Source organism: Saccopteryx leptura, chromosome 4 (genome assembly GCF_036850995.1).
Source record: "Saccopteryx leptura isolate mSacLep1 chromosome 4, mSacLep1_pri_phased_curated, whole genome shotgun sequence".
Classification (NCBI taxonomy): Eukaryota; Metazoa; Chordata; class Mammalia; order Chiroptera; family Emballonuridae; genus Saccopteryx; species Saccopteryx leptura.
In genome coordinates this window covers 139,759,867-139,786,559 of record NC_089506.1, presented here as the reverse complement: position 1 = coordinate 139,786,559, position 26,693 = coordinate 139,759,867, and the positions used below count along the sequence as shown (strand labels likewise).

The following is a 26,693-nucleotide window of genomic DNA, read 5'->3' as shown; positions in this document are numbered from 1 at the left end:
ACTGCAAATTTAGCAGTTCAAAATAACAACAGTTTATTAGCTCACAGTTCTATATGCCTAAAGTCCAGGTGGGGGCTTGACTGGATTTTCTGCTTTGAATTACACAAGGCTGAAATCAAAATTTTAATCCAGTGCATTTTGGTTATTAAAGAAAGTAAAGTACTTGAAATGCAAAACAACAAAAAAATTTTTTAATGCAAATTGATAAAAGTATATAGTACTGAGTTCAGCCCTGGTCATTTGGCTCAGTGGTAGAGTGTCAGCCTGACATGTGGATGTCCTGGGTTCTATTCCTGGCTAGGGCACACAGGAGAAGCATCCATCTGCATCTCCACCCCTCCCCCTCTCGCTTCTCTCTCTCTCTCTCTCTCTCTGCTCCTCCCCTCCACAGCCAAGGTTCCACTGAAGTGGCTCCATGGCCTCTGCCTCAGGTGCTAGAATGGCTCTGGTTGCAAGGGAGCAAGGACTCCATATAGGCAAGTATCGCATCCCAATGGGCTTGCTGGGTGCATCCTGGTTGGGGAGCATGTGGGAGTCTGTCTCTGCCTCCTTTCCTCTCACTAAATTTAAAAAAAAAATAGTACTGAGTACAATTTGATAAAATAATTTAAGACTCTTCCTATATCTAGTTTATTTGTAAGTACCATTACATAATTACAGAAATAATAAGAAATGCCGCATTTAGTGTTATTTGCTGTTTTAACTGGGGATGGTTGATGGGGAATGGAGATAATCCAACTATTGAGAAAATCTTTTTTGGAATTCCATAGGTTATTATTGTCTTATTTATTTTCTCCTCCTCTTCCTTCTTCATTTTCTTTATCATCCTCATCACTATGAACCCCCTACTGGGTTAAGCCCTTTGGTCACCACAATAACCTATTACTATGAGTTTTGTACTTTTATGAACTCCATTTAACAGAGGAGAATACTATGGCTTGGCAATAACTACCTTGCCTATGTTACAAGTTATAGGGGTAGTGACAGTATTCCAATTCAGAAATATTCTGCTCCAGAGTCCAAACTCTAAGCAAAAAGGAACAATTTTTAAAAATCAGCAATCTTTCCAGAGTCCTATTTTTGTTCATTTTGCTGATACTTTATTCTGCTTTATTTTCTGACAATGTTTTCCAAGTTCTTTTTCTTGTATCACTAAGTGTACAATATGTTAACAAGTGTTCTGAGAAAAAGCTTGTCCTAGTGATAAAAGAAAATTTTACAATATTCTGGATTAAACACCTTTGGAAAAGTTTCTTAATCACAAAAACTTTCAAAGTTTTATATGCTATTATTCAGCGAGAATCTTCAAGATGCTGCTTGGATGTGCAATATTACCTAAATTATTTGACCATATAAATTTTTTTGTTTTTCCAGAAACCTATTAACATCTTGGAAAGTAAGCCTGAAGAAGATATTTTGAGAAGTGCTATCTTCAAGTGGTATACTGATTCATTTGGGGCACTTTAGACACATATGTGGAGAGGTTATAAAACCGTGGGCTGGCTCATACATGATTAGCACTTCATGTGAGGTAAAGGATTCATAATAGAATTTCATCCTTTTATTTTTTCTTCTTTTTAAAATAAATCTATTTCTTTTGGTCTTCTAACATTTCTTATATTTCACTTCTGAACAGGCTCTATCTGAATTTAGCAAGAGTAAAATGAGTCCTAAACATGGAAATTGGGTAAATTGCCTTGAACCTTTGAAATTAAAGGCTTATTGGTACATGATCATGATCAATAAGAGGGTAAAAATAGAAGGGGTAAATAGTCACAGGGAACTATGATTTAAGGCTATGTATCAGATTTAGACCAGAAATGGGACTTATGCAAGTAGAGGTATTAAACTGGCAACATATTTTACAAGTTCTCTACCAGGTAATACAGGATGGCATTTATAGTCACAACTCCAGGTATCTGGTCACAGAATATACATTTTAATGTAGTTTTATGCTCATCTGGAGTTTTTTTTAAAGAGCTTTTCTTATTTTAATGTTTAGTTTATTGATTTTAGAGAGGGAGAAGGAAAAGAGAGAGAGAGAGACAGGAATATCAATCTGTTCCTGTATGTGTTCTGACCACGGAATGAACTGGTAACCTCTGCTCTTCTGGATAATGCTAAACAACCAAGCTATCTGGCCAGGACAGTTTTTAAGAAAATAAATTTTTTTAAAAAATTTAGTAACACATACTATTGTCAAAAAATAGTTAGCTTCCTAACATGCTTATTAAGGTCATATATCATCAGAAAAGTAGAAATAAATAGAGAATTTAATAAGAAAATAATATCATATCACAGAAACACTGGTTTTTTATTTTATATTTTTGACATTTATTACTATCTTTTAGAAATCCTAATACCTTAACACTAATACTAGACATCTCCTTTCTAAATAAATGGATACCTTATGGTAGACATGCCACAGCATGACTGAAAGAACATTTTCAAAATTAAGTAATAATGGTGTGCCAGAAAGTTGGAATTTGATTGTTTAAAACTTATTGCTTCAGCTCTAGACAGTGTCTTTCTTTTTTCTTTTTTCAACATCAGTGGCTTTAAAGATGAAAATAGTCAGCAAATAAATTATTCTCTCTTTTTCCCTTAGGAAAGTCATTTTTTAGAAACTATTTCTTTCACCTAGTCTCCCAACTAAAAGGTTACAGATTGATAGTTGCAAAAATAGTCATGGGGATGTAAAGTACAACATATGAAATACAGTCAATAATACTGTAATTATGTATGGTGCCAGTTAAGTACTGAAAATATCAAAGGGAACACTTTGTAACATATATACAGTTGTGTAAACAATATGATATGCATCTGAAGTTAATACAAAATAATATTGAATGTAAACTGCAATTGAAAACATAACACATTTTAGAAATCTATTAACAGAAAACAATATTCTTTTATCCTCCCACCAAACATGAGATTTGAACAAACCTTGTTTTGAAATAATTTCTGTTGCTATTGTTTTTGTTTGCCAGTGGTACAATACCTGAACTCCTTGATAGTTATATACACGTATGACTTCCCACCAGTCTTACATCCTTGATCTTACTTCAAATTCCAAAAGGAAGATGGAACTTAAAGTTTAAAGAACTCAAGGAAGCAAAAGGAGATGAAGATGCATGGTCAAATGTCCTATTATACTTTTCTTAGTGCATTCTCCTTTCAAATCCTAGTCATTAAGAATGTTTCCTTCAGTTTTTCTGTGTCTGTGTTTCTGTCTTTCTACTATCCTCTCTAGAAAAAGGGGAGAGGGGAGGCTGTGTTTCATTCTGGTACCTGAAACTGCCGGGATTGAATCCATGTACACTAAGCAATCATTCTAACCCGAAAAAGAGAACAGTATTGTAAACCATCCGCTATATTTTGTTTCAGCCACTTTCACTGCAAAAACCAGTCCATTTATATTGTTTTGTTGGGTACCAGGGTAATTTGATCCACGTTAGTGATGCTTGAAGAATCTGTCATTGCCTTCTTTCTCTTTTCTTGCACGGTCCCCAAATTTGCCCCAATATTTCCCATCTGAAACAGATGTCCTGCTTAACAAGTCGCATGTCTTTTATTCATCTTCACTTTTTTGCCCTTTTGAAGAGATGAGCTTACAACTCTCTGTCCCAGCCCCAAAGCTAACAAAAGTGCAGAGAGAACCATAGAACAGTAGAGCAGCCCTGTCTTAGCTCATCAGTCTGGCTGCTGAGTAGGCTGCAATCCTGAGAACCCAGGACAATTTGCTTTGCAGGGTTCTCTCTCTCTTGAAGCTTTGTGCCCCAAGGGCCACTTTTCAAAATCTCTTAACTTCTTTTCCTGGCTGTGCCGAGAACTGGACTTCAGGGGAATCCTTAATGTGGTTAATTATAAAGTCAATGCTGGAAATCAGGAGAATCTCAGATAGCAAAGGTGCTTCCCTTAACCCCAGCGTTTCTGGCCCGTGTGGAAAAGGGACAAACAACGTAGGAATGTAGGAACTTCGGAGGCGATGGCAGGTGCCAGGGTGTGGCTGCCGTTGTCTCCCTTTTCTTTTCCAGCAGAAGGAGCCACTTGGGGGGGGGGGGGGAGAGAGAGAGAGAGAGAGAGAGAGAGAGAGAGAGAGAGAGAGAGAGAGAGAGAGAGACGGGGTAGGGAGGGGGAGACTGAGGGTTGGAATACGAGGGAGGACAGGGGGTGGGTGGCGCCGGGGGAGGGGAACGCACTGGGAGGCCCAGGCTCGCACGCACGCCGCCTCTGTTTGTACACACTGCTCCCAGCTGCTGGATAGCTTCCCCCGCCTGCTCACGCTTCATTGTTCTCCAAGTCAGAAGCCCCGCAGCCGCGAGCAGCGAGAGCGGCGCTAGCAGCGCCAGCTGAGCGCACCGTCTGCGGTCTGCCGGTGCCGGCGACCGGAGCCCAGCCCGGAGCCCGCGCCCCGCCCCGCCTGCCGAGCCTCAACCGGGACCCACCCGCAGCGGAGGCTGAGCCCGGCAGCTCCCCAAAGCACGCCCACCTTTTTGCGCCAGAGAGCAGGAAAAGGGAGAAGAAAGATTCCTCTTTTTGGTCATCCACTCTTTCTCGCCTTCTCCAAGAATTTGTTTAAGGAAGCGCTGCGGGAAGAAGACATCTTTCTGAATTCACTGTCAGGGGCGGGGTTGCTGCTGCCGTGCGGAGTCACCTGGGCCACACTGCCCCCAGCTACTACCACAGACCAGCCAGGGTCAAGTCCGGGAGAAGGGATCATGGAGCGCTCGGTGGCCGCCTGGCTTTTGGTCGTGCTCAGCCTCAGTGTCCCCCAGTTCTGCAAAGGTGAGACGGCGGGGGTCCCGCCGCTGGGTGCGGGACGGAGCGTAGTCCTCTGGGAAACGCTGTGCATCGGGCTGGAGGCAGTCCTTCGGGCGGGTAGGGGGATGAACACCGCGGGCTGCGTGGAGGAGGCGCACACTCTGGGTTACCTGGAAAAGTGCTAGCAAAGTCAGAGCGAGTATGCGGGGCTGAGCGGGGAAAGAGGGTGCGAGATAACGAGGTGAGATTGGAGAAAGACGGGGAAAGAAAGGGAGGCGGGAGGAAAGGGCGCTCTTGGGTACCAGAGATTCCTCCGCTCACTGGGCATCGGATGGACGCTCGAACCTTCCCTGGGCAGTCCTCTCAAAGCCCTCTCTGGACACAGGGCAGGCATTTCCTGGGCGCCGTGCCCGGGGAGTCACCTAGTTGAAACGAGAGGAGGCTAGAGAGCCGCAGGACTGCTTGCCCCTGAGGTGCGGTGGCTTCGATGAGGGCCGGGCTGAGCAGTTTGCGAATCCGAACCTAATGCTGGGAGTTTTGAACGAGGGTGGGATGGAAAAAGGTCTGACGAGTTAATTCGGCTTTCTTCTGACTCTCTATCCACGAAGGCAGCATCGATTACAGGAAAACCCCGGGAATCCGCCTCTCCTCTAATCCTAGGGGCCTCCAGCTTTGCAGTCCCTTCCATACAAGCTTAACTCTGGAAATAGAACATTGTGAGGGGCCTGACGGCCCTTGCATCCCCGTCCGAAAGCGGAAAAGTTGTAAGAGCTGGTCTAGCGGTGTTTTCTATGACTTGTGTGAAATAAACCACCCTGTTAAGAAAATAAATAAAATAAAAAATAGAGGACTTAGATGAGTCTCCTCCTGAATTGTTCAGGTGACTTCCCGGTCCTTTGCGAGGAGAGGCTTTTCAATACGAGCCCTGGTTGTGCTGTAACCCGTCTCTGCGCTGCTGGAGGCTGAAGTTGGCACGGAAAGAGGGCAGGGAGAGCAGCAGGGGCTCTGGGGAGGCCGCGAGAGGGGGTGGCGCCCCTTCTGCACTCACGGACGCCAGCGGCCCCTCCTAAGGGGTCCTCATGCTGCTTCGCGGGGAGATCTGAGTGCACTACAGGGTGTAAAATGCTGTGCCTCTAAAAATGGGTAGTTGGATTAAAAAAATGTTGAGTAGACTCCATTTGAGGTTAGATACTGCATGAATATTCTGCACCATCCATGCATGCACCCATCCATCTAGTATTTGTTTCATAAAAAATTGTGTACTCTGGGGCTACTATTCGCCCAAGAAGCCGTCTGTTCTTGGCCACAAGCCCTCAATGACCTGCCTGTAGTGTTCTGTGACCTCTCCTTTCTTCGGCCTCTCTCCCTGCCCCCGAAATGAAGCGATTTTCTCCAGCGTGTAGCTTGTGTGTAGGTGTGTACCTCGCCTACATTTACAAAGTGCCCTTCCAGCGATCAGGCAGAGGCAGCCTCTCCACTGGAGGTCATGGAAGAATGGTAACGGCTCTGGAGTTGCTCGGCAGAATCCCCCAGCGATATGATAAATATAGGGCTCCCACCGCCGATATTTTTCAGTTCTCTTTTTTCCCTTCTGAATTTCTTTTGCACTTTACCCGTCAGCTGGTAAGGGAAGGGGAGAACTGTAGGCACTCCTACCTTTCTCCTCCCTTCCCCGCCTCCGTTCCCACCCCAAACACGAAAGCGCACACACACACCCCCACTCACAGCACGTACAGTATGCCACCGCCACCATCTGTCCCCGCTCCGAGGTGGAGGGCATCAAGGGTGGAAGAGATGATGTTTTTAGTGTGTGTGGCCTCCTCTGTAGCCTTGCTTGGTCTGATTACAGGAGCCCCGGGACGCGGTGAGTCCCATCTCGCTGCAGTCCTAAGCTCTGCCTCCTGAAGATAACCACGCTCAAGGCACAGCTCACTCCTCTGGACAGACCAGCCACAGTGAGGTTGCCTGGCCTCCCCATTCAGGCTCCTAGACAGTGCTTGAGCAGCTGTGTACTTCATATTCTTAAGTAGCTTTCTCATTTTTCTGCCAGCCTGTGGGGAGAGGGAAAGAGGGCTTCAGGAAGAAACAATATTTTCCATGAATAATTTATGTTAAACTTACACCTTTCCACTTTGTTCTCCACAGCTCTGCAGAAGGCAGAGCGCAGCTTGTGTGACAGCTCCAGACAATTAAACTTTGAGCAAAGTTACTGTAGCCACTGTCAACACTCAGAAATCCCCTGTACCCTCCACTCCCCCCCACACATCATTATCCAGTGTATGCCTTTTAGAAATTGAAGTTTCCCTGTATGGGTTACAATTTCCATGCATTAATGCTTGGGATTTGATAAGGACATACAATTCCTTTTATTAGTCATTTTTATTTTAAAATTAAACCAATGGATCAGTCAGATTGAATATTTAATTAACCTTTAAATTATTTATCTTTATGGGTTACTCTAAAAAATCCAATAATATGCGTACAGTTGCAGCAAGCACGGGACATATGCACTCTGTCCCTGTGCCTGCAGTTTGTGCCTGGTCTTTAGCAAATGGCACTGTCTAAAAATGTCTAGACATGTCCTAAATACTATGAATCATTGGCATTTGCATTTTTAAATCAATAACAATTTTAGTTAATTCTATGTGAAAATAAATTAGTACCTACCTAAAGAATCTCACAGAAGATAACACTACACTTCTGTGATTAGTATAGTAATATTTATGCTGAAGTAAAAGGGTTTTTTTATGTTTTTTTAAGTTATTGTACATTAGTGTCTTTATTACCTAATTTACATGAACATTAATTTTATACTTTAAAAAATAAGTGCTAACTTTACATACCTGGTAAAACATTTTAAAATAGTTTTAAGATGTTGAATTGAAAGTAATACTTAAGGGTGACTATTTGACATTAATACAAAATCTTGGCCATATCATACACTGACATGGTACAACATACATCCCCCCCCCATCATGAATCTTATTTTTCTGATTATTCTTGAAATGTTTCCTTAAAATTGTTTTAAATTTATATAATTTTAGAAAAATTTATAATAACACAAATTAATGGTTGAAAAATCAAAGTGATCTATTATCCTTCTATGGTCTTGAAGTATTAAAGATCTTCAAAACCAGGCAAATGTAACACTTCTATACTCTTCTCTAAATTAGAATTCTGTTGTATTTTTCTCAAATATCTTAAAGTCATTATTTATATAAAACATGAACTCAGGATCTAAGAGTTTTAATAAATTATTAATAAAATTTGTTTTCATTGCTAGATATTATAATTTTTCTCACAAATTATAGCAGTTTAAAGGGTTAAAGTATACATGACTAAAATAAAATAGCTTGGTTACTCACACTAATTGTAAAATATGTTGACAGTTTTGATAGTCTAAATTCATAGCGCAAACTCCTAATTTCACTGATATTAAGAAAATTATAAACTAACGAGTTCATTTTTAAAACTTTTTATCTTTTGCAGGATTTTGAATAATAGGATGGATTGTATATGTTATCAGTTGTACACTTTTAAAAACTTGCTACATTTGAGAGTGCTTAAAGCCTAAAAAAAAAATTCCAATACTTGTTTACTGAACACACTCCCAGGTACAATAGCACTGAGTATGATTTATGATGTAGTGGCTTTATTATACCCTTGCCAAAATAAAACAAAACAAACAACAACAAAAACAATGCAGGCTTTGGAACTCAGTTCAAGCCATAGTAAATCAGAATGAGTAAGTACCAAGAAAAAAGTAGCAAGTTTTACAGGTATATGAAAATGGTATGGCTTCTGTCAGAGCTAATAAATGTATTCTTTATATAGTTGAGCTTATCTCCTAAGTAGTTTGTAAACTGACATTATTATAAAATAAAGAAAACATTAGAAAATCAAAGCCAAGACTTTCCCATTATTTAATTCTTACTGGTGGTGTTTTAATGAAGATGCCTGGCATGTTTTTGTTTTATTTTTGTTTGTTTTTAATTGCCCATGTAATGATTTTAATGCTTGTTGATTAATCAAAGCAAGCATGTATTCATATACAGTAGCCCAGTGGTTACTACTGTATTGATAATTTTCTCACAGTTGTGTGATGGTGCTAGTAATTAAGTACTATAAATATTTAACCTGAATGAATTACCATTTAATTCTCACTTAAAATACCTGTAAAAGGTCCGATTTGAGAGAATTGTTGTTGAGGAGAAACTAGACTGGAATCCACTTTGCCCTTGCCAGCAGATGTCAGGATAGTCAGTGGAGATCTTTTAAAGGAAAGATGGAAAAAATAAAAGAAGTAAACTAGTAAACACTAACCTGCAAATCCACATAAAGTGAATTTTTACTCAGGATGAAACTCATGTTATTACTTAGTTTTCATTGCTCCCCAGAAAAAAAGAGGACCCACGGCTTGAACCACAGATTTTCATGTAGGAACAGTATCGCTCTTACAAACAAGCGTCTGGCTAGGTTGATCCATTATTTCTCAGGGGTCTCCTGAGTACCTTTAAAGGAAATACATATAGAACTATGAGGTGCTTGCAGTAAAACAATTATTATTGAAATGTTTGACATACTTTTAAGCTTATTCTTTATACCAACTTTATGTTTTATAAATGGAAATTCTGTTATATTGATTTACATGGATATACATATCTATGTAAATATATATATATTTGATTTGATCACAGAAATATATATATTTACATGGAAATATATATTGACTATATATATATATATGCATATCTATAGTAGTTGAAAGAGATGACTACATATCCTTTTCTATGATGGTAAAGTATATGTTTTCTAGAGTTTGCAAGTTTCTCAATAACATAAGTTGCATTATGTTATATAAATGATTAAATGACATAAAGTTTTATTACCCACTTCAACCTGTTATTAATCCTTATCTATGTGCTTATTGTTTATCAAGCTGTCAGTGACTTGAAATCATTTATGAGTTTCAGAGTGATCCTTACCTGATGGCCTTTCCTTGCAAAGTAGTCCTGCCTTCTGCTGATATTGTTTTAAGAAACCTACAGATTCACAATTACACTATTTCTACAAGTTCTCTCAGTTTTTTTATACAGTTGCTGACATCATGCCAAAAAGTCTGTCTTTAGCAGCATCCTTTCTGAGTCCTCTTCAAATAAAAATCTCTCTTTCTCTTTCCATCTTTTTCCATCCTCTCTTGGCACACACCCAACATTTTCTTGCTTGATAGCATCTAGGGCACAGCTTTCACTGTAAAATTCTGTCATCATTCTAAAAAGGTTGCAAATCTCCAAAACTGGAATTTGTGATTTATTTTCTTGTTAGGAAAAAAAAAAAAAAGATGACAATGTAAAACCTGTACTACTAAATCCTGAGCTTTAAAACATAAATGGAAATAAATTAGAATCTCAATTTTGGAGCGACTCAGGATTTGATCACAGTGACCTGCCTAAATCTATTAGCTAGGCAAATATTTATAGCCACTCTGCTGAGAGTGAAGTCTCTTGCTTTGACTGCAGCACATAGCTGAGAACCTAGAAGGACACATCAAAAACTTCTGATCACCTAAAATAAATAGAACAGTTAGGCCTTAGATCATATAGAAATATCCATCGCTCTTGGTTTTTGTGTTTCTGGTCTCTCTTTAAACTAGTTCCAGAGAAGGAAGAGCATATGAAGTAATAGGTCACACTTAATCAGAGCAATAAAACATGGCAGCTGCTAGACAAAGAGGAGACTGGAAAAGTAATATGCAAAAGCAGTGAAAGGACATGTAAAATCAGTGATAGCTTACAGGGTAAAAAACTGGGCACATTTACTGGAGAGTGGGTTTGGCTAAATATAAAGCTAAAAGGCATTGTTGTGTGACAAAATGTTATAGTAATTGGCGCCAATATTGGTCTCTCATTCTAGACACAGACTTACTGCAATATGTTTAACATTTTCCAGTACAAAGTTAGTGAAGTATATGCATCATTGAAGATATTTTTTTATGTTGAATTTAATGGTGAAAGTGATTGAAGTCTAAAGAATTTGCTTGTTTAGAAACTTTATTTTCCCACCATGCCAGAGAAAATGTTATTATATATTTTTGGTTGATTTTTTCCCATATGCTTTTTTGTGATTGAAAAGTAGATCTCAGAATGCATATAAAATGTCCTGCAATTATTTGGTTATGCTTTAAAAGAAAATGTACTGTTATTTTGTTTTAAAATGTGCATTATTATATTGGTAGTAATTGAGTAGGATTTGTTCAACAGAAGATTTAATAGTGCATGAAGTGGAATGGCGGATTTATGTACAAGAATTTAAGTGAGGGCTTTTAAAGTACTAAAGCATTTTTGAAAGTGATTGTTACTATGGAGAAAGACTGACTTTATATCTTAGCTTTACTTTGTCTATTTTCTAAAATGGGTCTGTAGCAAACTGATTGATGTCTTTAAAAATAATTTAATATATTATAACAGTGCATAAATGGGAAGACCAAGGTTTTAATCTTGTTAGACGATAGTGTGCTTGATTTGAAAGTAATCTCTAAATGGGGTTAGGCCACCATTGCATTCTTTAAGGTTTATGCTTGTTATTTGATAAAGTAATTTATTTTGGGAATGCAAAATAATCCTTTAAAATCCTTTCTTGTACTGAGTTCAGGATAAATATTTACATTTTACTGATACTGGAGATTATTGTGAAGACAGCCAGGGTAAAATGGGTACATGACTCTTGAGCAAAAAAGACTAGAACAGTTAAATGAGCATTGGAGGCTATTTGTATCTGAAGGAAGCTGACAAATCCCTCCTGGTAATGGCAATCCCATCTATGAACATGAATCTTCTGTCTGTTCTCATATCTTTGATGCCCTCTGTCCTCCCATATTTCTCTCCAAATGTGCATGGAACTTCAGTTCTAGCCACATTATTTTTCCCACTTGTTTACTTACCTTTTATCTTTCCATAGTTTAACTTTTGTATTGTAAACATATGCTTTTTTGAAATGTTTTCCATAGACAAACAGAAAGCAAATTGCCACTTAAAATGCTTTAATATTTATATGCCAAGTTCTTGCTTCATATTTTGTGCTTCCTACGTAGCCAGAGCTTAGAACAGTACCAGACAAAAGAAACAACTCTACTAAACAGCAACAACAAAACCAAAAAGAGAAAGTCTCTATACTGAAATGAACGGAGCTATTCCTCTTGCCCCAAATCATTGTTCCGGAAGAATCACCCACTCATTTAAGCAGCACTGTGTCTTCTGTATTTAAAAAAAAAAGGTCAAAAAAGTTTTAAGGACTTTGTTTTTCACTTTTTACAATCTGTGTTGTAGATGAACTTACTTTGAAAATGCTTCTTTTAGTTTGAAATAGAATGTTAATGAGCAAGCATGATAGAGAGTGTTTTTTGTGTTTGTGATGCATCATCAATTACCGGACAGAAATAGAGGAGGAAAAACTCCTGGACACGGATAGCAGTGTGGTGATTGCTGGGGGCGGGCTGGACGTGGAGGAGGGTGGAGGAGGGATTAGTGGTGAGGAAGGAGACCTGACTTGGGTGGGTGGACACACTTTAAAGTGTACAGAAGATGTAGAATTGTGCACCTGAATGCTGTATAATTTTCTTAACCAGTGTCACCCCAATTAATTTGATTAAGAAAAAAGGGGGGGAAGAAAGCTACCTTCTAAGTGATAGATTACCTTGTTAGATACAAGGTTCTGATATTTCAGCTAATTTTAATTTTGACCTAACAACAATTTTTTAGATACCTTTTTTTTTTCTTTCTTGTTTTTACTTGGGGACTGCCAACATATCAGTTTAAGGTATCTTGCTAGAAAAGTTAACAAGGGACATTCATTCTGATATCTTTATAAGTACTATTAATAAGTGCAGTATTTAAAGCACATGCAATGTGTTTTACTGTTCTAAGTACCATCTTTGATTCTCACAACAATCTGAGGTAGATATTATTATTATTTACATATGAGTGATAAAGTGAAGATAACAGAGAGGTTAAATAATTTCCTAAAATAGCACAACTACTGAGTAGCTTGTTAGAATAAGAATCCAGTTTAAATCTAAGCTTGTTCTCTTAACTACTAAACCATACTATGTGACAGAACCTCTGTGTCATGGAGATATTTTGTTAAATAATTTTCTTATTGTAAAACATACTATCTCTACTATTTAACTGGTTGATATTCTGGAAGGGGTAAATTGTATTTATTCTCTTGGGACAATATTTTTAAATTTTTCAAAAAAATACATTTTTTTTGTATTTTTCTGAAGTAAGAAGCGGGGAGGCAGAGACAGACTCCCGCATGTACCCAACCGGGATCGACCTGGCATGTCCACCAGGGGACGAAGCTCTGCCCATCTGGGGTGTTGCTCCATTGTAATTGGAACCATTCTAGCACCTGAGGCGAAGGCCATGGAGCCATCCTTAGTGCCTGAGGCCAACTTTGCTTCAATGGAGCCTTGGCTGCAGGAGGGGAAGTGAGAGAGAGAGAGAGAAAATGGGGTGGGGGAAGGGTGGAGAAGCAAACAGGCACTTCTCCTGTGTGCCCTGGCCAGGCATCGAACTCGGGACATCTACACACTGGGCCGACACTCTACCACTGAGCCAACCAGCCAGACCTAAATTTTTCAAATTTAAGTGTGTAAAGTGTCATATTTTTTTTCTTTTTACATTAAGAAATAAAGGCTGGATTAGATCCTGATCAGAAAGAATTAATGTGTCTATCAGAATAATGTAACACTAGTAAGAACAGTGAAGATGGGAGAGAGAAGAGGAGTAGTTAGGAAGTAATTCAAAACACATAATCTTCAAAATCTTGCTATTCAATTTTTTTTTTCAGCATGATTTTTGGCTTTGTTTTAATTATCTAAGATTCCATTTCTCCTCTGTGTCGTTCCATTGCTATTTAATACCTCGCATTAGAGCTTGCTTTCTCTGTAATTTTCAGATATAAAATATAAGACAAAGTGATCTTAAAATTTAAGGAGGTTTTATTTCTGCTAGTTTAATGAAGGTTTTTAACTTATCTTGCATCCCATCCTTATTTAATTTTATTTCTGTGTAATTTATTAAGAAATTTTAGGGCCTCACCTGTGGTGGTGCAGTGGATAAAGCATCGACCTGGAAATGCTGAGGTTGCCAGTTCAAAACCCTGGGCTTGCCTGGTCAAGGCACATATGGGAGTTGATGCCTCCTGCTCCTCCCCCTTCTCTCTCTCTGTCTCCTCTCTCTCTCTCTCCTTTCTAAAATGAATAAATAAAATAAAAATTAATTAAAAAAATTAAAAAAAAAAAAAAAAAAAAAAAGAAATTTTAGCCAAACAAAAACACCAAAGTGTCTCAAACCACATCAGCTAGAAAATTATGTTTTCTGGTTTATTTGAACAATTATTTAACTAAAATATGGTTTATTTTTTAAAACTAGAATTAAATAAACTTTAAATATTTTACAGAATAGTTAAAATTACACCATCTCATATTAGGTCACTTTATTAATATCTTCTGTGTATCTCTACAATATATAGTAGTTAAAATATACTTCCATACATTTTATTATATTTATTCCTCTAAAATAATAATAACAAAACAATAGTTAAAATTTCTTAAGCATTTTCTGCCACTATATTAGGAAACATAGGCAGAGCAGGCATTCTTAATCTCATTTAACAAGGAAACCTGAGGTTCAAAAAGTCATATGACCTATAATTCAGTATGGCCTGTAATTCAAGCAACCAATTACAATTGGAACTTGACTTTATATTTTCTGATTTCAATTTTTTTTTACCCTTTTCTGTATACCTCTTTGCTTCAGAGAATTAAAGTTGTGTGTGTGTGTGTTTTTATTTTCCTTGGTTCTTGGACTCACAAAATGTAAAGGAAGAGTTGGTGTGCTCCTGCGTGCTTTTTTGAAAACTATTTCAAACTGCTTCTCAGTCCAATATTAACACTTTCTTATCATCAGCATATATGACTTCCTTTCCTCCTTGGAGCCTAAGTAACCATCATGACATCTTGAACTTCCTCAATGATTTCAAAACCTTGTTTGTCCTCTAACATTTGTTCCCTTAAAAACATTAACACATGGCCTGACTGGAGGTGGCTCAGAGGATAGAGTGTCTACCTGAGATGCTGAGATCCCAGGTTCAAAATCTCCTGCTTGAGCACTTGCTCATCTGGCACAGAGTAGCCAGCTTGAGTATGAGGTCTTTGACATGATCCCATGGTCACTGTGTGAACCCAAGATCGCTGGCTTGAGAAAGGGGCCACTGGCTTGACTTGAGCAATCATCAAGGCTTGTATGAGGAATAATCAATGAACAACTAAAGTGATGCAACTACAAGTTGATACTTCTCCTCTTTCTCTCTCTAAAAAAAAAAAAAGAAAAAAAAATGAAAAAGAAAAAAGTTAACACATGAACTTGTGACCCTTATAACATCTTGGCATTAAACTTCATGAGAGTACCCAACATAATGATTTGCATATTCATTTTTAAGTACATACTGGCAATGTTATTCACTAGACTTGATTTTAATCATGGGACTTACTCAGGTACCAATACTGTAAATTTCTCTGACTTTCCATCTCTTAATAGAATCTTCTTTTATCTCTCTTTGCTCTTTATTCCCATTGAACCCATTCTTGTCAGTGCTCTAATTTTCCATCCTTCTTTTCTCTTTTTTTTTCTAAACCTGGCCTCTGTACCTATCCATTTCATGAGGGATTTAACCACTTATGAATTCCTCAGCTATGATTCTTTCATAATTTTTGCTTCATTAAGTCCCAAACTAAGATAGTTTCCAAAGTTCCTTTTCCATTCCTGGCACTAAGAAAAGTGGAGTGCTGTCTAAAGGTAGTAGGATCCACTGGAAATCCTGGTGGAGGTGAGGGATTGAGTAGGGGTTTTAAAGGAAGTAAGCAATAAAGATAGAAAGTGATGGTATGAGTAAGAGTATAGCAGCATTGAAGTAACTACACTATAGTTATAATTATTAATAACTGTAAATTTGGGAATATGACCATAAGAGTTATGGTTGCAGGAGGATAGCAGACAAGATTATTAGAAGTAAAGAGTCAAGGCATAAATGGCCTTGGTTTTGGAAAAATCATCTATATAGGTATTGAAGTCCCCCAAAATTATACCAGTAATGTGACCAATCATCCTCCTTTAGGGAGGATAGTTCTTCTTTTGTAAGTTTTGTCCTCCCTCAAAAAGTGTCCTCTTACATGTCCTCCTTTTTGATATTGGAAGACTAATCTGTAAATGTCCATATCTGATCGATGCAGAGTCGATCCATTGCTTGTGATGTGACGTATTTGTATTTGACATGACGATTCATCAAGGATAAGTGCAGTGTGGCAAGACGCAATTATGAGAAGTATGCGCTCCGCACGGGAGACCTTGGGAGAGCATGCGATATACTGAGCATGCAAATGGCTTTGTGTACTTCTTACTGTAACACGAGATGGCACAAATGACATTGTAGATGCTCAATTATTTCTTTCTCAGTGAATATTCACTCATAGAAAGGTAAGCACAATTCACGTTTTATTAATTCATTATCTATTTAATAACTTCCAAATACGTGTAATTTCATTTACAAGTATTTTCCCGAAATTTGAATTTTAAAGTGGAAATCTAACCTCAAACCATATCTATTAATAACCTATTTTGATTTACTAGTTTTATAAAACAGATATTTTTAAATTAGAAAATGATAAATACAACTAAATATCACTCTAAATTAGTGGTTTTGTTTGATATTTAGTTTTGTTAATTTAGCTTCTAGAAAATTTGCCTACCATGATGTAATGTTTTCAGTTTCTAATGTGCTTTCATTGTTTGTGTAGCTCTATATTTTATGTTTTATTTTAAATTTCATTTAAGGGATGCAAAAATTCCAAAATAGAAAATGCCAGTTCAATGATAAACTTTTCAGTTTTTCATTCCTCATATTAAAGAAAGATCCCATTGTTTTCTGTAATATTTGCAGCAGAGAATTTTGTATTGCAGTTGGGGGCAGAGCAGTGATAACGAAACACTTGACCACCAACAAACATAAGCAATCATTAGATGCATCAGCTTCCACTTGTAAAGTAACAAGTTTTTTAAAAAATTTAAACTATTCTGAATATGAAAAACAGTTGGCTGCAATGGAGGGAACATTTGTATTTTATACCAGAATTCACAAAGTTTTCACAGTATGGATTGTACAAATGAATTATTGAAAAAGTTTCACAATGCAAAATCTTTATGTGCCTGGACAAAATGTGAGGCTATTTTGAAATCAGTATTTAAAAATTATTTTGACAAAATACTTACAGAGGACTTGGAAACTGCAGCATTTGTAACAATTTAATCTAATGAATCAAATCATAATGAAATTAAGTTGTATTCAATACAGTAATAGTATAATATTTTAATGTTACCAAGGGCATTCAGATAAAAATTTTAAATTTAGAATCCATTGAGGGCAAAACTTCTGAAATTTTGTCAAACCATCTATAGAGAGTAATAAATGAAAACAATTAGAAATCCAAAGTTGTTGCACTAACGGCTGATAGTACAAATACACATTTTGGTAGGCGAAGACACAAAGGGATGCATAATGTGTATGTAAAATTCAAGAGTTACTCCAAAAGAAAATACTAGGAATAGATTGTAAAGCACATATTTTGTTAAATGCAATCAACACATCATCATGTGCCATGCCAATTGATGTAGAAGTAACAATAACTAAAATTTATTTGCATTTTAGTCATTTTACCATTTGTGTTGCTACTTTAAAACCATTTTGTGAAGAAGCAAATATTAAATACAAAAAGCTTTCAGGATATTCAAAAGTTAAATGGCTTGCTCTAACACCTGCTATAGAGAGTATTCTACAATTATTTGAGCCTCTCCATTCATATTATTTAAGTTTAGACAAATGTCCTAAAATCCTGGAATCATTTTTCAGTAATAAAATATCTGAGATATTAATGTATTTTGTACATAATCAAACATCAATTTTTCACAAAATGATTCAAAACATTGAAGGTAAACACATTTCAGCTACAAAAGTTAGTCTTATTTTGAATGACTTTATCCTTCAATATAAATCTCGTTTTAAAGAAATATTTCTACCTTTAATTATAAAAAGAAAATTGTCAGACTTAGAGGAATCAAATCCAGGCATAATAGAAAAGTTTATCAACGAAATGCAGAATTTTTACCAGACATGTTTTCAATATATCGAAGGATGTTCTGAAACAAACATCATGGGACATAACGGTTTTCAATGGTGTTTTTTTACTTCATCATAAATATATTGAACAGATATTGAATCTTATCTTTAGTTTTTATCTAAAGAAATGCCAGACATCAAAATAGATGACAATTGTGTCTTTGAAGAAATTAGAAGACTGAATGTATATTTAAATTATGAAAAATTAATACAATGGGAAAATGAACATGTCAAAATTGATAAAAGATATTCAGCCATTTCAAAAATGAGCATATTCCATGTGAAAATTTACTTATTCTTGTTCAGTTCACGTTGTGCTGCCCTGGAACTAATGCAACAGTTGAAAGAGTTTTTTCAATTGCTAATGATTTTTGGACAAGTGAGAAATTGAGATTGAATGTTGATACTCTAGCTGCAACACTTGCCATAAAATTCAATATGAAAGATATTTCTTGTTCAGATATTTCTAATATATTGTTATAAGATGATACATTGACAAAAAATATTCATTCAATTGAAAAGTACTCATTTAGATAATATTATCTAAATGAGTACTTTTTTCTTATAATTATTAAAATTAATATGCATGTAAGCATAATTACAATATAAAATATACAAATATTTTATCATGCATTTATTATATTATAATGTTATTGTTGCAATGAATAAAATGTTTCTTTTATTTACACTATTGTTTTCTTCAATTTATTTTTGTCCTTCTTTTCATTGTAAAAATTTGGTCACCTTAATACTCGAAGAAATGTCAGAGAGAATGACACTGAAGCAAGAACAGAAATCTTCAAGGAGTAAAGGCACATGGTACAGAAATCAGGATATAACTATAATAGGGGGTATTATTGAGGAATAAATATGATATGAAATTAAAACTGTGTGGGAGAGAGAATGTTCAGGCAGTCTCATAGAGGAGCAAGAGGTACTTGTGCCACATCTCAGGTCTAGAAGCTATGGGAGAGAAAACAGTATTCAGTTTAAGAGTGTTCTAGGATAAACAGTGACAGAGAGTAGAGCTGAATTCCTCTAGAGCAGAAACACATATACTAGCCCAGTCCCAGGCTTCATGCTTTTTTACAGTCTTCATTATAATAATTGCTATGTCTCACTAAGAGTAACACATTTAAGCACATAAAATATGTTTTCATATACAACAGCTCTTTTCAACCTTATTAACTACCTCAGGTTATTATTTTCCCCATTGACAGGTATAGACTAGGAACAGAATGATTCTCACTCAAAAATAAAACCCCTATATCTTACAGATCCATGTTCAAGACGCTTCACTATAGCACAGCTGCAGAGAAAAGCCCAATCTATGGGAGAATCCCTTCCACAGTTAAAGCTCAGCTAGGGGACTGGAAGATTTTTGTAGTTGTGTCCTGACCTACTTTGCCTTACTCAGACTGGCCTCTATGTATTTTGAGGTCTGCATAGTTTAGGTTACTGGGAATCTCAGTGTCTGCTTGGTGGCCTAAACCCTTGGCCATGTTTGAATCACTGTATAAATGGTTCTGACTGAAAAACAACATTATTACTAGGGGAATATTTCCTTTGCAATTTTAACATACTCATAATTGTGTAACCTATTAAACAAAGAATTTCCTCAAATTTACATGTTTCAAATATTTGTAAACCATGATGTTTCTTCTTCAGTGTCTGACATGCTTTAATCTGTCCTTGTAAATCCTTCCTTTCATCATTTTAGTTGTTTCATTTGGAATCTGTCCATGTATCCTACGTATTTATTTAAGAGGCTTGCCAAAATCTTAACAAAGAATTCTAGGTATGTGTTTTCCTGAAATAATGCCATGCCCATTAGTCTGTATGATTTTATTTTGAAAATACATTCTTAATTTTTAATCTATTGCCTTGCTAATTGTTTTTCTAGAAGAACACCTTTTTTCAAAGAATTTTTATCTATGTCTTTTTTCATAATTTTATTTTGCATTTGCCTTCCCTGGGAATTTAATTTTGTACTTAATATAATGGTTGTTACTATTGTATGGTGTATGCTCTGGTCACAGACTCAGAATAACCTAATTTTATTTCCTATAAACTATATTAATATGTTACTACTATTTATTAGTGTTTTTATATCATGTACATATCTGCTCAATAATAAAGCAATGTACATATTCCTTTTCTGAGTTTTTGGGGTTTGTTAAACATTTATTTCTTTTTGGGCCTTTAAGTGTTTATTCTCTTCTTGAAACTATCACCTATCTCTATTTCTATTTTTTCAAATTCTTTATTTCTAGCTATCTTCTGTACATTGCCATTTTCTGCCCTTAGCTCCTTTCTAAGTTGAAACTGCACACCTTCACATAATCTGGTCTCTCTGATCACTTTCTTTTGGTAATCAATGCTTCAATGCATGCACATAGACATGTCATATACCCTTTATTCTCTATCATGCTATATTTTTAAAAAAATTATAGCATTTTTTTTCAAAAATCATAGTGATATAACCACTTTTTTATTGTTTTATTTGTTTTCTATTTGTTTCCAATGTATTGTAAGTGCCACATGGGCAGAACAGGCATCTCTTTTGTTCCCTAATATGTATTCAACTCCAAACATACTGTTGCACACATAGTAGATACTCAGTTGGTATTTGCTGACTGAATTTATGCATGCATCAATGAATGAAAAACATGAATATAAACAACTATGCTGATATATAAATCTTTCTCTGGTTAAAAAAACTTATTCCATTGATAGATCCATTAACCTACTTAATACATTCTTATCTACTTGATGCCCTGATGCACTGACATGTGATTTATGACACAAGTGATATACTTTTCAAAAGCAATAAGCAGTAGTGGCAAACTCTAAAAACTGGTTAAATAAATGACCTCCTAGTCACCACAGCTGTCTAATTTATAAATGCTTAAAAAAGCAAGATTCAGGTTTTACCTTAAATTAACAAATTCAACAAAATAGTTGTAATTATATATCAAATATTGACAGTAAGCTTTAGACTGTCACTTTATGATCAAGGGTTGACAAGAAAATATGTACAAGAAACTCAAAGCACTTGGTATTTTTAATTGTCAGGTGGAAGACTTGCAGCTAGCTCTTTGATCAGCTAATTTTCCCAGAGCTCTTGGGATCAAGCCTATAAACTGTATCAGCAATAACTTTCCTTCAACCATAACTTCTTTCCCTCCTGCCACCATGCAGTCACACCTGCTGAACCCAGATGCACTGGGCAGAAGAAAAAAGACAGCACCTGGGAGCTGTGTCTGCTCAGGAGCCTGAAAAGCAGCTCTGTTTAGAATTGTTTGTGTAGTGACAATGTTTATGTCATGGCAAACTACTGTTTATTCCCTTTAGGTGACTATACTTCTACCTTTCTTAAATGCCTTTTAAAATCAATTTTCTAAATCAATTTGTATGCTTGTGTCCTCAGTAATTATATGATTTCTACTCCTAGCTGGCAAGCTCTGAGCTATGTGTCTTTCTAAAAAAGGTGCATACAACAAAGGGTTGTATAGAATAAAAAATTGCAAAACCTAATGCTTTCCTCCTCTTTTTATGTGACAAGAAAGAACCTTTGGCAATTTATTTTGTGGGGCTGTTAATTTTTTATTCTTTTTTTAAAGGTTTTTTTAAGATTTTATTTTTATTGATTTGAAGGGGGGCAGCAAGAAGTATCAACTCATAGTTGCTTCACTTTAGTTGTTCATTGATTGCTTGTCATATGTACCTTGACCATGGACGTCCAGATTTTCTAACCAGCGACCTCATTGTTCCAGATCTAGGCTTTATCCACTGTGTCACCTCAGGTCAGGCTCTTCTTTTAAAATTTTAATTATTTTTGAACCATTAAGTATACACACATTGAAGAAAAATTATACTAGTGACATTTTGGTGTCTGTATTTAGAGACTTGTTACAATGAGTAAATATCTCAAAATAATATTTTTAACCATAGATGAACCATACCTCATAGTTGCATAATTTATTTATTCAACAACTCTTATTGAGCAGAGAAAGATGCTAAAATTGTTCTGAGTTTAGAATTACAACAATAAACAAAACAGACTCAAGTCCTTGTTCAAAGAGAACTTATATTCTAATGAAAGGGAACAGAGAATAAACACAGGAGATGGTGGGTTACAAAGAGAGGGTGGGCATTTCAGAAGTAGGTTTTACTTTTATGTATGGTGCTCGGGTACAGCCTCACTGTTCAAGAAAATCAAAGAAGTGAGGTGTATGTTGTCTCAAGTTTTGTCTTTATATTGTGTTTATGTTTGTTATACAATGTTAAAGCAAATTCATTTTGTAAAATATATTTACATATATTTTTTATGGCCTGCTTCTGGTATCAAATTTAAGTGCATTAAGAATTGCTTTTTTTCCCCACCAAACCATTAGCTATGTGTCCCAACACAAATTATAACAATTGTTAGAAAAAGAGGTTTGTATCATATACTACATTCTATGATATACTTGCATCAGTTCAGAGACTCACTTGAGTGTTTTCCTTAGTTTGACAATAGAACATAGTTTTAATTTTTCTAATTTTGTAATATGTTTGTGCCATCATGCACAATTATTTAGAAATATATCTGAATGTGGTTTGCTAATATTTTAGTAGGAGACTTGCATTTATTTTCATAAATGATATTTTGAGCTATCCTTATCAAGCTTGGTATTGGAGCAATACTAGATTTGTAGAAATAATTGGGAAGCTCTGTTCTTTGGAGCACTTTAAATATTGTTAGAGTTTTCTGTTTTTCTAAGTTTTGAAATAACTAAGTACCTACTAAGCAGTCTGATTTTTTTGTTGGGTACTTTTATGAATCCACTTCTAGGGCCTTCATTAATTAATAGAGCACTCACTTATCTATTTTCCATTTTTGTTAATTTATCATTTCAGATACAATAGGACAGGGGTTAGGAACCATTTTGGCTGAGAGAACCAAGAAAGCCACATTTTTTTTTACAGGGACAGAGAGAGAGTCAGAGAGAGGGATAGATAGGGACAGACAGACAGGAATGCAGAGAGATGAGAAGCATCAATCATCAGTTTTTCGTTGCAACACCTTAGTTGTTCATTGATTGCTTTCTCATATGTGCATTGACTGTGGGCCTTCAGCAGACTGAGTAACCCTTTGCTCGAGCCAGCGACCTTGGGTCCAAGCTGGTGAGCTTTTTGCTCAAGCCAGATGAGCCTGCGCTCAAGCTGGCAACCTCGGGGTCTCTAACCTGATTCCTTCCGCATCCCAGTCCAACGCTCTATCCACTGCACCACCACCTGGTTAGGCTGAATGCCACATATTTTAAAATGTAATTCCGTGAGAGCCATACAACGACCCGTGTACGTTACACATTATCCAATAAAAATTTGGCGTTGTCCCAGAGGGCAACTGTGATTGGCTCCAGCCACCCGCAACCATGAACATGAGCAGTAGGAAATGGATGGATTTTAATACATGAGAATGTTTTATATTTTTAACATTATTTTTTATTAAAGATTTGTCTATGAGCCAGATGCAGCCATCAAAAGAGCCACATCTGGCTCACGAGCCATAGGTTCTCAAACCCTGCAATAGGATCCTTTAAGAATTGAATTTATTAGTGTATATTACATATAGCATTAAAATGTGAAGTTTTATATTTATATAAAAACAAAACATATTATAGTAATGTATAGATAATGTGATAATTAGAAAGTAAAATAAGTAAACATAAAGCAAGATAAAGCTCCCAGGCTCAGGAGTAAGAGTTTTCAAATTCAACAGATGACTAACCTTGATTTCAAAAATGTAAAATACAAAACGGTGATGATAATAATAGGGCCTGACTCCTAGTGTCACTGTGAGGATTTAATACAGGTTAAGTGTTTAGAACAATGTCTGTGACTCAAGATGGACTATTATAATGATGAACAGACATAATGCATGTAATATGCTTCCAGATCCTGGCACAATATAAACCCTCAATACCCTTAGATATTATCTTCTTAATTGTGTTTGTGGTTATTCCCATAAAGAGGACAGTTACCCTAGGACACATTCCAATGGAGAATGTTACAGGGAAAAGATGGGAACCTGGATCAGTTTGACAAATTGGCTGACCAACAAAGTTTGTCAATCCTTGAATATATGTTAAATATATGTTATATGTAAATGTAACATATGTTATATGTTAAATGTAAATAATATAAACAAATATTATGTTTCTGGCTTTAAATTACTTAATTTGGGGCTATTTAAATTTGGACTTTAGTCTGTTAAGGTTATAATAAAAATGCCATAAACTAGGTAAATTATAAAAAATAGAAATTTGTTTCTGAGTACTGGAGGCTAGGAAGTTCAAGATCATAAGCTGACAGATTCAGTGTCTGGTAAGAAGTCTGCTTCTTGTGTCCTCCCATGGGTAACAAGGCAAGGAAGTCTTTTTTTATAAGGGCACTGATCTCATTCATGAGGCCACCAGCCTCATGACCTAATTACCTCCCCAAAGCCCATCTTCAAAGCACATCACATTAGGTATTAGGTTTCAGTATATGGACGGAATTGAGCATACGTCTATAGCATTGTCTCTAATAGACCATTGCTCAGTGTCTCCTAATGCACCAGGAGGTCTTAGCTTCCTGTATATTCTTCCCACCTAATTGCACTTATTCTTTCTTCTGAATATAGACTGTGAGTTATGTCTTGATTTATAACCTATAATAGAAACTGTGAAGCTATTTTAGGTTATTTTTATTACATTTTTGCCTAGTAGTTTCAATTGTAAAGACTGAATATAAGGAAGCTAACAGCATGAAAGCCTTTTGTCATCTACTTATTCATGACTGGTAGTGATGTGGTTAATACTTAATACTCAGAAAACTGTAGGTCTTGCCTTTCAGCAGTTCAAAATTGTTTCTATATTTTATCTAAAAAGTGGATAAATTAAGTTGATGTTGGGCTAAAGGTTTTAAAATAAAGAATTATGTTTGTATTTTAAAGAAGTGACTATTACTACTTGCTCACTGTCCCTTTCCTTTTTTTCAGGTAAAACTAAACAAAACAAAACAAAAATATTTCCATTAAGACAAGATATTTAGGTTAAACACAAGATATAGATACACAAACATGTTTTAAGGATTATAATAAAACTATTTGATGTCCTACAGAATGAATCAAATAGACAATGATTCAGAGTAGAAGACTACTATGTCAATTTCTGTATTATATGAATGTCTCCATGAAGGAATAATTGTGACAGGAAGATTCATGAATATCTCCCTATTTTAAGATTAGCTGATTAGCAATTTTAATTGCATCTACAAAGTCCCTTTCACCATATAGCATAACATATTTAATGTGTATAACACCACGGAGTAAAGATCATGGGACCAAAATTCTATTATTATTTATATATACAATGTCATGTGGATATAGGTTTTTTTTTTTTTATAACTTTTCATTCATATTAACACCATGCACTAGTTTAGGTATCAAAAAACTTAATCTTGGCTCTATAAAGAACTCACCTTGCAACTATGAGCAGACCCTAATCACTGAACCTTAATTTCCTTTTTTGACAAAAATAGAAATAATAGTCTCTACACTATTTGTCTTTTTTGCTTATTGTAATGATCTGAATGGAAATTATGCAATATATGGGGCATGGTTTTGAAACCTGAAACTATCATATAAAACTGCCTGTTTTGGTAGTAGCTACAAATTCTTGCTTTGTTTTTTATATATTTATAAAATCAGATAGTACTGAAGTCATGACAATTTACAATTTTATGCAATATTCCATTCGTATATATTTGTATGTTTTACTAAACACATTCAGATGCCATGAAAATGTTTTTTCATAATTATTTGGAAAAAAAACATACACAGTTAATAAATAATGACAAATCTGAGTCATAGTTAGTCACTGCATTGTGAGAACTTAACTGGTGATGATCAAACTATGGACAGCTCTCACGTGTTAAAATGGGCATATTCACATCTGATGTCACTAAGTGTCTATGGTTTCACTCTCTTTTTTAACCCTAAAGTAAGATCTAGAGCAGTGGTAGTCAACCTGGTCCCTACCGCCCACTAGTGGGTGTTCCAGCTTTCATGGTGGGTGGTAGCGGAGCAACCAAAGTATAAATAAAAAGATAAATTTAACTATAGTAAGTTGTTTTATAAAGATTTATTCTGCCAAACTTAGTGAAAATAAAGAACTTGGTAAGTAATTATTATTATATGCTTTAACTTGTTGTAACTCTGCTTTATAAATTTTATAAAGTAAAATTACTTCCCTACTTTATAAATCACCATTACTGTAGAACCGGTGGGCAGTTAGAAAATTTTACTATTAACAGAGATACAAAAGTGGGCATTAGCTATAAAAATATTGACTACCCCTGATCTAGAGTGACTGGCTAAGAAATATTTTTTGTTCATGCAAATATAAAAAGTTAAAAAGTTTTTATTTCACACCCCACTGAAGAAATTGCCACCTCTAGAGGAATCAGGGTCATCTTTTTTTCAGCTATTTCCTGCAGCCCAAAACTTCAACTTTTAGTCCCAAAGTGAGTCCACAAATTTCCTCAATACTTAAAATATTTTGGTTAGTATTATTGAATTATTCCTAAGAAGTATGTTTACTTTGTTTCTATAAAGCTCAATTTTAAAATTACTTATGGACAATAAATTATTTTTGAACTAGCAATTT

The 26,693-nt window shown here is 35.8% G+C and overlaps 1 protein-coding gene across 2 annotated transcripts in view; it reads left to right on the top strand.

Annotated features, from left to right (window-relative positions):
- Positions 1–4,174: 4,174 nt before the first annotated feature.
- Positions 4,175–26,693, top strand: part of EDIL3 (EGF like repeats and discoidin domains 3) — a 537,490-nt gene continuing 514,971 nt past the window's right edge. For both annotated transcript variants that reach the window (XM_066381791.1, XM_066381790.1), the window contains exon 1: positions 4,175–4,788. In XM_066381791.1, the coding sequence (XP_066237888.1) occupies positions 4,722–4,788 (67 nt within the window). In that variant the 5' untranslated portion in view covers positions 4,175–4,721. The remainder of the gene's footprint in view (positions 4,789–26,693) is intronic.